This window comes from Cydia strobilella, chromosome 25 (assembly GCF_947568885.1).
Source record: "Cydia strobilella chromosome 25, ilCydStro3.1, whole genome shotgun sequence".
Classification (NCBI taxonomy): Eukaryota; Metazoa; Arthropoda; class Insecta; order Lepidoptera; family Tortricidae; genus Cydia; species Cydia strobilella.
Genome location: NC_086065.1, coordinates 8,590,822 through 8,602,816, shown reverse-complemented (window position 1 = coordinate 8,602,816; position 11,995 = coordinate 8,590,822). Strand labels below are relative to the sequence as shown.

Sequence of the window (11,995 nt, the reverse complement as noted above, 5' to 3'; positions counted from 1 at the left end):
AAATCAGCGGCATCACATCGGCCCGAAATGGCCCGAATGTATGAAACAGCCAAATTTTTTTTCGCGTTTTCAGCGTTGGTCCCATAATAAAAGTTGTTCAGTATGACCTATAAAGTATGGCTGGTGGTTAAAATTTCAACATGTATCTCAAAACCACAACAGTGGTTGTTCTTTTATTGCAAGCCCTCTCAAAAAACTATTAAGTACATAATAATAATGTATAAAAACAAATAAAATGATAATGTAGTTTTAGATCAAAACAGAAGCATAATATCGTAATATAGGAAATATGTGACGTTCTCAATCAAAAGTTACCACTTTGTCGCTTACCATAAAGACGAAATTTGCTTGTATCTTTATACGAATAACCCGTCACAGCGTCCTTATGGCAAGCGACAATTGAGAACGTCACTATAATAATTTGCAGGCTGAGTCTGAAAAGACTAACCAATTGACCATACTGTGAGACCTGAATATATATACTGGGTAATATATTTTACCTACTAAACAACTTTCGCTATCGGACTAACCCCGAAATCGTGAAACATTGGTTATAATTTTTTTTAACATGCAGATACGTCTGCGAGCGATACTCCAAATTCTAAATCCTGCCGGAAGTGTAACTGTTTCCTTTTTTTCTTTACTATAAAATTGGTTATCCCAATAAAATCCATATATTTATTGCTAGGATTAGTAAGGTTGGAATGGTTCAAAGTATGGTTAGTCTTTACATAATCAACCTGTATATGCTGAGGATACAAACAAACTAAATTGTACTAATATATTCTTTAAAATACTTGTAAGTTATTACTTAAGTACCTAGTAATTTATTTTTATTGTACTTAGAATAAACGCAATATATTATTTAAAGAAGACCTTGTTATTTTACTCCCTGCTTACTTTTAAGCGAAAACCTTTTTAGGAAGAATTATCTGGTCAACTGAGAACCCTTGCAAACGAAAAAATAATTAAAGAATAAAGATCCCGACGAATTGACAACCTCCTTTTTTAAAGTCGGTTAAAAAAAAGTACCCTAAACGGTTGAAGTGTCAAAGCCCATTATAAACCTACAAGTCAACTATCTTGTGAATATAAAACCCCAGCAAGCTCATCTTTGTAGCGAAGTCATAGATAATTCACAAGAAGAATTCAAAACAAGTTTGCTTACAGCCATAATGAGGTACTCTTTTCCGCATAGCGGCAATCCGTCAGCCAATGACATTTTTTTTTCATGACCATGGATACAAGTCCTTCAGTCGCATTCATAAAAATGTAATTAATAAAAAACCCATAAAAATACACATAGCCATTACAAAATGAGATAAACTAGTACACAGAAAAATAAAAAATTATCAACTAACAAAAACACATATTTAATATTCAAATTAAATTAAATTTCTTTCGTAGTGTTTAAAATAAAATTAAATACTGGTATAATGGCCAATGACAGATCTTCATGAGTTGCCAGACTAAACACATATTTTTGCAGTAAAATAAAGTTAAATATCTTTTGTGTGATATTTACACTATTTATAGCTCTAGTTTGTAAAATATGCGTTTATTTATTTTTGACTGTTATTCAAAAGATGATATATGAAAATTATTAAATTATTTTATATAAAAAGAGACATTTCTTCGATTATGTTCGCTGGCAACCTCGTCAGTCTGATAAATTGAGCGCGGCGTGAACTCACGAATATTATCCGCAATCCCTTAAAAATGGGCTCGAAATCGCATTTAAACCCAGATAGCATGTTATAGAATGTATCAAACAAATTATTTATAGCAAAATGATGTACGAAGCACGTTTATAACGTTCGTTTCATTGAATATTAACATAGCTAGTGTTTTTTTTATGTTCACCGATGTTTTTCGGACTTTAAGATGTTACTGGCCGGTAAGAATCCCCAATTTTTATAAAAAAGCAATTAAAAAGAAAGTTCCTCAACCCGCCTAAATAGTGCAGTATTTTTGTGCTCTAAATCTGATCATATATTTTTTTTAATAGTTTATTGCTGCAGTGGCGTAAGATATCGATCGGTAGACACAAAGTGTTCATTGAATAATGTTTCTTGTGAAGGATATTGGTCGCAGGCCCGTTTTTGTTGCAAGGACGACATTAGCAGTGCTTTCGACTTAAAATCAATAATGTGCGCGCATTGAAACGCGGCACTACGCTAATGTTGCTGGATAGCGTAAATCACTTTATTTCCGTCTACTTGTTTATTTAACTATTCTAAAACTTCTTCCTGTTTTATAATTTGTATAAATGCATTTTATGTGTTTATGAATACATCACATAAACCTCCTATGTTCATATTAAATACTGTTTGTTAGGTAACAATTACAAAAAAACAAGCACCTATTTTCATCTGAAAAATAAAAAACCTTGTACTTAATTTAAAAAAACGAGAGTATAAAGAAAAATTTGTTTTCGTAAAATATTGTGTCATTGTAATACGATTTATGGTCATCAGTGTTTTATAAATAAACAAGACGATAAAATAATGTCGTTTCGCGCCGTTAGCGCGTCTAGACGAAGATGCTCTCGATTTTATTAATATCTAAAAATAGTGATGTGACCAATATCAGCAATATCGATGTTTGTATTTTTTAAATGATTTAATTTATTTATATACTTAGCGATTTTTTGGGCGTTTTATAGTTTTACAATATAAATTACAGGTCAGGCTTAAATGACTAATATAAATTAAATGTATATTAAATGTAAATAAAAATAAATGGATTCAGTTAACAAGTCAATTATTATTATTACAACATTAGTACTAATTTACCAACAACAAGCTTTATGGGACATGACACTTATGTGTTATTGTCCAATAATATTTAATATTTACCCAAGTGGGCGCCGTAAAACGTTCGTTCGGCGTGGCGGGCAGCATGGCGACAAGCGGAAAAGAGTATTGCAGTCCACCGTGCATTTAGGCAAATAGAACGCTGCACGCCCCGCCCGCTGCACCAAATATACCTTTAATTTTAACAAAATGTCTTTTTTCTTCTTTTATTTATTGGCGGTCTGGCCAAGCAAGTTTAGTTCATTCGGTTGAAGCGCCGTCATCATCATTTCATCATCATCATTTTTTGATCTTGAATGACATCACATTTTGCGAGATAATCGTCTTGAGATTAGCTGGAAGTGTGTTCCCGTGAAAGCTGCTGTTGAAAGTTGAGACTTCTTTGCCTGTAGAAAGAACAAGTGTGACGTCTTTCAAGGTCAAATTTGTTTTGCATTCGTTGAAAGGTCGATTCGATCCTCTACCAAATGTCTTAGGCCGCGGACTGGACGCAAGCGGCGCGCGGTGAGTGGCAAATCAAGGCCATTCACACATTGCGAACGACTAAATAGCAAATGTATGAATGAACAGCCTTGATTTGCCGCTTTCCGCGCCGCATGCCGCTTGCGTTGCGTCCAGTCCGCAACCTAAAAGGTCTTTAGTCCACTCAGATCGTACTGTAGGCACTCTGATAGCGTGTAGGTATGTGTTACGTATAATTGGTAATCGTTAATGGTGTACATGCTGTTGAAGCGGTGATGGCGCGCAGCTGAGTCCAGTTCGAGAGCACGCCAGCACACAAGATGCGCTGGATATTTCCAGTACCAGGTGAGAATTGTTTTATTTTATTTTATATAAAAATAATGGGTGACATTTTTTGTACTAGATTGTACTCATTTTTCTCATTTTTTGCTATACAAGAAATTTTAAGGTCACAACAAAAAATATCTTCATACAATATTCGAATTAAATTAATTAAACTATAGTATAGATCACCTGTTTTTTTCAGGGTTACTGTAATGAGTACATCTTGTATCACCCAAACAATTACACCCCGTAATGTAAGGCCTAATATGCATTATAATTTGCACTAATATAAATATAATAAATCAATACAATTTCAAAATTAGTTAGTTTTTATATACTAAGTGTATACAGTTTAGGTTTAATAGGTTAGTTTTAATTTTATAATATTGTAATTTTATTTATTTAACTAAAAATGTATATAAATAAAATATGTAAGTATTTTAAAATTTCGTTAAATAAATTGTTTGTTGTTTTGTTCCTTTAATTTTTGACCAAAATAAACTTAACCTAATTTATCATAAAACATAAATTTATCATTAAATTGAAAATTTTTTATTACGTTTTGTATTGTGGGCGATAAGGTTACAGGGGTATAGTTTTTATTTTTGACATATTTATTTATTAATTTGTTTTATGTTGTTTATTAATTTGTTTGTCGCGTATATTCATCGACGTTGTTTGTAATACCGTAAATTTGGAAATACAGTACCGGCCAATAATATATTACCTCCATGTTTTTACGGTAGATTAGATTAGATATATTTATTACACAACATATGATTACTATTTAACTATAACTTTAACTTAATAGGTATATCTTTTTAACTATAACGTTTTATTTTATATTCGTGAGTGGCTTCCACCTCACTGCTTTAGGTAGTCTAGTAGTATTCCTTTGTACGGGCGATGAGAAAAATTGGTCTCATGTAATGGTTTTTTTTATGTATTGTTAACAAAAAAATACTAAAGGTTTTTTAGTAATATGCTGAGTATTCTATTGTAATTCACAGTATTTCATTGCAATATTCATCATATATTTCTATAAAATAACTAGTAAAATGTGCAATCTACAACTACAAAGTCTACAAACTAACCTATATTGTTTACTCTATAGAAGCTCATACAGAAACACTCAAAGGTGATATATTTGTTTAATGTGAAAACCTATCATTAACGAACAATTTTATAACTATTTTTGAACTTCGTTTACTAAACAATTCTACTCGTAGATATTTAATTTTAATTAAGTATGCCTTCTTTTTACTTTTTGTTTTAATGAACTACTCGCACTTAATACTTTTATGAGACCTACTGATAATTGTTTATTTTATTTTTACTCTTTAAACCCGTTATTAATTCATCATTATTTTAATTTGTCCTATTAAGATTTCTTATTTTAAAATTAGTAGCGCTCGCGCTCGATATCGATAGTGTCCTATTTTCGTCAATTTTTAATGCGATTAATGGGCTGTCATCGTGCCAAAACTGCGGCTCCCATTTTATTGAGTCCATTAAATGGGCCAAGTTTGGATTTAATTACTTTTTAATAGTACCTATTAAGGGTAAAGCTATTGACGTAGCCGAGATTATAGTGTCCCATGCTTACCTTTTCCTTCGTGGACATAAATAATTTAAAAGTTTTATGAGTATATTTATTTATAGTCTAAAGTAAAATATATTCTATAACTATCTGATAATTATAAATACATGATTGATGCTTGTAGGGCGTTTATGAATAACATTCAATATTTTTAGTCAAAACTTAGAAAAAATTTAACTTTAAAAAGTAAATACTTAAAAATTAAATACATATTACAAATACAATGTAATACACGTAGGAAGTTATTTATTATTTTTATACAAATGAATTAAAACAATTCATAAATATATAATGATTTTACCGTGTTGTTTATTAAAAAAAAACCGACCTAGTGAGAATCGGACTCGTGCACGAAGGGTTCCGTACTATTACGCATAAAACGCACTTAAATATTTATTTTATTCTGTTTTTAGTATTTGTTGTTATAGGGTCAACAGAAACACTAGAAAATTTCAACTGTCTAGCTATCAAGGTTCATGAGATACAGCCTGGTGACAGACGGACAGACAGACAAACAGACGGACGGACAGCGGAGTCTTAGTAATAGGGTCCCGTTTTTACCCTTTGGGTACGGAACCCTAAAAAATGACCATACAATATGCATGGACAATAAATATTTTTTTCTAACTTTAAAATTATTAAAAATGCTATTCTCTATTACTCCCTATTATTTATCACAAAACAGACTAACAAACATAAAAGAAAACTGTTACATAAATTATATCTAAAAGCCAAAACTAACACATAAGTATCTAATCACACACAAATCAATCACCGATCAATCGTCTGCATTGTTTACGCTAGTGTGGGCATTCTATCGTGTAGTGACGAGAATATATCGATATTGATACAATTTAGGCTGAGTAGTGGCTGAGTATAAATAGATCGGAGATGTCAACAATGTCGCGCTAAATTTGATTATTGAACAAACAAAAAAGTGAAAAACATTAACCTGCCAACGTTTTTTCGTTAAGAAAACATCTTCTTTCCTAGCTGCATGCATACAAGAATAGCTAAAATCGTAACTCTCTGTCTGTAGTCGAGTTTTAGATATTAGATTAATAATGTCAAAATAGGCAGGATAATATATTTGAGCGTATAATATATTATAGTAAATAAAGTATGTTTTTGTTTCCTTGGCACAGCTTATGGTTCAAAATTGACGATTTTGGCATGTAAGGTGTCATAAAATTTGTCAGGTTTTTTTTTATTTACCTAAAACCATGAAAATTTTACCGTCTGCCAAAGAAAATGGAATTGTGCATTTTATTTCCGTCTTGTTTGTCTATCCTTCAATTCATTCATTAAATTTTGCGAACGCAATAAATATAAAAAGTTAGTTTTCAAATTCACGATCGCAAATACCTATTTAACAAATTGGTATTGGTTTTGATTTTAACTCTACATTCCATTCTCGTAAAATATATATTTTATATCTTTGTATTTTTAAGTATGTCAATATCTATTAATGTATTTTGTAGTCCTTGCAAAATCATTATCATTATTCCTCAAAAAAACATTTATTATGTAAAACTTACCACTAACTTACCATTGTTAATTTCTCCATACAAATCGTATCAACTTTGGTGCCCAATAAAATATAAATTATAATCGGAACCCCGGACGGCGTCGCATAGTTATTATTAGGTATAATGTCACGTGATATTTTTGGGTCTAAAATTAGGTCGCCTATGACCACGAGTATTTCCAGAGGGACATATGTGTAATTGACCTGGATATGGTTTTCGTGTTAACGCAAACTTATCAAATTAATCTAATGGAAGTATGTTTTTATTTAAACTCGATTTGCCCCTCTACATATGTTACGCTAGCCCAAATAAACATACTTTGCTGTGCGAGTCGTTCTTATTAGGGTTCCGTACCCAAAGGGTAAAAACGGGACCCTATTACTAAGACTCCGCGCTGTCCGTCTGTCCGTCTGTCTGTCCGTCTGTCCATCTGTCCGACCGTGATAGCTAGACAGTTGAAATTTTCACAGATGATGTATTTCTGTTGCCGCTATAACAACAAATACTAGAAACAGAATAATATAAATATTTAAATGGGGCCATACAACAAACGTGATTTTTTTGCTGTTTTTTTCCGTAATAGTACGGAACCCTTCGTGCGCGAGTCCGACTCGCACTTGGCCGGTTTTTTTATAATAACTGAGACTGTGGACGATCCTTTCTGCTATTGCCACGATATTTTCAAGGGTAAAATACCTAAACCTCGAAAAAAAAATATAAATACGTCTCTCCAACTCCTTCGCGCCAACTCTCATTTTTGATCTATCGACCTAAGTTCCATCATGACGCTATATTTAGTAATAATTATTATAAACAAGTTAGATTGTAGTAATTTGAAGACAAACAATAAAACATACCGTTTTAATTGCTAGTTTGCATAAAGAAGTTGTTCCTGGAAAACTAACCGCTGTTTTATTATAAACCAAATAGAACCAAGACTAAAAAAATACTACCTAAGTCTAGAGTAATGTATAAAATAGATGCAGAGATTTGATGTGTATAGATTAGTTTTACATATATATAATAGTATAATATAATTATATACCTAATAGTATTAAGCAAACGCGGATCGGACCGCGCGAACTCGCCAACTATTACATAAACCAAAGAGGTTTACAATAGTGGCATACTGGCAAAAGTTGTATGAATATTTAAAGTGAATAAATAAATTAAAAAAAAAAAAAAAACCGGTGACAACCAGTAAGCTCTATGTTCAACTGTGTCACTTTCCATTAGGTGTGACTGGGGCCAATCGCCGATCTGTTTATATTTATTAAAAATACATTTTGGGGACAATCTTACACAGATCGACCTAGCCCAAAACTAAGCAAAGCTTGTACTATGGGTACTAGGCGACGACATAATTGCATAAATAAATAAATACATACTTCCATACGTAGAAACATCCATGACTCAGGTACAAATATCTGTGTTTATCACACAAATAATTGCCCTAAAAATAAAAAAACCGGCCAAGTGCGGAGGGTTCCAAGGGTTCCGTACATTACACAATTTTTAACAATGTATTTTTTTATGTGAAACGTGAGTTTTTAAAAACCCGTAGGGTCGGATCAAAACTAAGTAATTAAGTCCGACTCACGCTTGACTGCACATTTCTAATAAGTTTTCCTGTCATCTATAGGTAAAGAACTATTTTATGTACTTTTTTCAAAATTTTAGACCCACTTTTCTTAAATAACTTCTAAACTATTTATTAAAAAAAAAAATATATATGATTGAGATTCTCAAAATTACCTCTTTTATTTGATATGTAACACGATATACAAAGTTAGAAAAACTTTATTTTAAATTTTCCCATTTACCCCCCAAAACTGGCCCCTATGTTGAAAATTTATTTGTTTACGGTACATGTCCGTCTTTGGGTTACAAACTTACATATGTGTACCAAATTTCAACTTAATTGGTCCAGTAGTTTTGGAGAAAATGGGCTGTGGCAGACGGACAGACAGACAGACAGACAGTCGCACGAGTGCTCCTATAAGGGTTCCGTTTTTTTCTTTTAAGGTACGGAACCCTAAAAATAAAGTCAATAATGTTGCGTGTCGCAGGATTGTCGATAGCAAATACTGCAAGTGGCGTGCGAGCTTCCAGATTTTAATAATGCAATGCGAGGTGAAACAGTAATAACTGGAAAGTCGATTGCATTTGTTGTAACTCAAGGGCCTACTCTCACATAGACACACAGGCGTGAAGTCAAACATAGGTATTAAAAGAAAAACGTAACAAATGAAAGGTCTGTTTGTACACCTTATAAAACAAAGTCCCCCGCCACGTCTGTCTGTGTGTTCGCGATAAACTCAAAAACTTCTGAACGGATTTTTATGCGGTTTTCACCTATCAATGGAGTGATCCTTGAGGAAGGAACTATTTAGGTGTATAGTTTGTTAACCCGTGCGAAGCCGGGGCGCGGCGCTAGTTATTAAAAAACTTCTGGTTTTTTTTGTAGGAACTCATTTGTATTTTCTTTGTTTAAGATAGTGTAAACAGGATACATGTCGCCACTATCAATTCACTGGTATTCGTGTACCACACGAATTTAAAATTAAATTTAAAATAAATACGTTTTATCTTTGTGATAAAAATGTTTTTTAACCTAAGAGTGCTGAACTGGTGAGAAGTACAGTCGAAGGCAAAAAAATCGATCCAGACAAATGGTTTAAAAATATGTGCACACGACTTTATTGTCTAAGGTGTAAGAGCGTACACATATTTTTGAGACTTTGGGAATGTATATATATTTATGCCCTTGACTGTACTTCGCGTACTTGCAAATGGACACCAAGGCTCATCGAAACATGTCGCACGAGTGACTAAAATACGTCATTTAAAACAAGAAAGCAGTTACGATTAAATATTAATAGTATTTTTTCTACTCGTCGAGTATAATCTGTGTATTACAACTTCATATGCAACACTACAACCTTACTCTTTTCAACGTTGGATAGTCTATGGCACTTCCGACTCGAGCATAAGAATTTTATCGATACGGTTTAGTCAATTATAAAAATTTTGAAAATGGAACTTTATACATTTCGATAAAATATTTCTAGTTTAAGGAGACTCGATTCAAAGCAGTGATTGGTTGGCCAACAAAAATATTTAATTTTATGTTGTAGTAGAAACAATTGCTTCATAAGTCAGAAACGCGCATGTGACACCCTTCATATAGCAACATCCATACCCTACGAAAACCGCTTAGCGTTGCTTGTTAGTCTCCATAGGCTACGGTGGCCAAAATCGAGAAAAAAACTGTCTTAAAATTGAATTTAGCGCGGAGCAGGTACCAGGGCCTCATGAGTTACGAGGAGGTGTCGTTGACCAACCCGCCGGGGGCGCCGGGCCCGGCGGCCGGCGCGTACGAGTATGAAGGTATCGCGGGCTGCGGCAGCTCGCGTATCTTAGCTGTATACTTTTGGTTTCGGTTTGGTTTGGTGGTATGATTCTACTAGTTGAAAGTATTATTTTTTTGTCTCGTAGAAAAAGTATTGTATACAATAGTGATATAATCAAGCTTTTCAATCTCGTACCTTAGTTAAGCAACTCAGCAAGCTTCGTTGCTTAAACACGGTACTCGACTGAAAAGCTCTCTATTATATCACGATTGCATAAAATACTATTATACTCAGCAAGCTTCGTTGCTTAAGTTAAGGTACGAGATTGAAAAGCTTGATGATATCACTATTGTATACAATACTTTTTCTACGAGACAAAAAAATAATACTTTCAACTAGTAGAATCATATAGGTAAACAAACCAAAAGTATACAGCTAAGATACGCGAGCTGCCGCGGACCGCGATACCTTCATACTCGTACACACCCCGGCCGCCGGGCCCGGCACCCCCGGCGGGTTGGTCAACGACACCTCGTAACTCATGAGGCCCTGGTACTTGCTCCGCGCTAAATTTAATTTTAAGACAGTTTTTTTCTCGGTTTTGGCCACCGTAGCCTATGGAGACTAACAAGCAACGCTAAGCGGTTTTCGTAGGGTATGGATGTTGCTATATGAAGGGTGTCACATGCACGTTTCTGACTTATGAAGCAATTGTTTCTACTACAACATAAAATAAAATGTTTTTGTTGGCCAACCAATCACAAAGCAGATGCGACGCAGCAGCGTGTTTAAGTAGGCTAATTTACATTGAATCAGTCTCCTTAAACGAAATATTTTATCGAAATGTATGAAGTTCTATTTTCAAAAATTTTATAATTGACTAAACCGTATCGATAAAATTCTTATGCTTGAGTCGGAAGTGCCATAGACTATCCAACGTTGAAAAGAGTAAGGTTGTAGTGTTGCATATGAAGTTGTAATACACAGATTATACTCGACGAGTAGAAAAATCATATTTTTTTGCGTGTTTATCGCGAATTAATTTTGTTTACCATTACTAACCCCAACCTATTTAAGTATAGATTTTTCGACGGGTACCTAGTTCTTCTTCAAATCTTTTGTTTTGACATTTTGCTGGGACATTATTTATCCGCGACCAGGAGCAGTGTAACCGGCCTCGAAACGACGATAGACCCGCTAATAATTATGATTTAAGAGAAAAGTGGACAATCGCCCCGAAACCGCCTTTTCATACAAACGTACTCTTCATTTTCCTCTGTACAATACTTTGACATATTTGATTTATATCACTCAGTATGATTTTTTTAGAATTTTATTTATTATAAGCGATAGGAGCACTTAAAAGTTTGTATTGAATTAATCGTTAATAGCTCCTCTTATAATAAAAAAAAAATTAAAAGTCAAACAATACAACAAATATACATCAAAATGTGTAAACATACTTTCTATAATATCCAGAGAGGAAAATAAGGACTACGTTTGTCTTAATATTATGTGTTCAAAACGCAAAAGTTTTAAATTTTATACTTATGATTAATTCTCTTTTCCAGTTCTTCTGATGTCCTGGTTCGGAGTGGAGGAAGTAAAAGCCAACTCCTGCATCCGAACCGGTAATACCAAGCCTTGCTCGTACGTGGATAGTATCGATAGTCAGTGTTGTGTTCGTAGCTGCAAACAACATCGACTGTGAACTGTGGTACCGCACTATGCGCTGAACCGAATAGGTCTCTACAGACTTTGCAACAAATCGCATACGGTTTTAGATGCATTGCGGTTTTTATCGATCAATTTCGTTGAACCTACTTAACCGGCAATGTATCTAAAAATTGCATGCGATTTGTTGCAAGGTGAGTATAAGCCTTGACGTGGTTATCACATTGATGCGGATCT

At 33.6% G+C, this 11,995-nt stretch overlaps 1 protein-coding gene across 2 annotated transcripts in view; it reads left to right on the top strand.

The window, feature by feature from the left end:
* Window positions 1-1,652: 1,652 nt before the first annotated feature.
* The window catches only part of LOC134752884 (protein quiver), a 27,590-nt gene continuing 17,247 nt past the window's right edge, over window positions 1,653-11,995 (top strand). For both annotated transcript variants that reach the window (XM_063688659.1, XM_063688658.1), the window contains exons 1-3: window positions 1,653-1,897; window positions 3,549-3,623; window positions 11,656-11,715. In XM_063688659.1, the coding sequence (XP_063544729.1) occupies window positions 3,599-3,623; window positions 11,656-11,715 (85 nt within the window). In that variant the 5' untranslated portion in view covers window positions 1,653-1,897; window positions 3,549-3,598. The remainder of the gene's footprint in view (window positions 1,898-3,548; window positions 3,624-11,655; window positions 11,716-11,995) is intronic.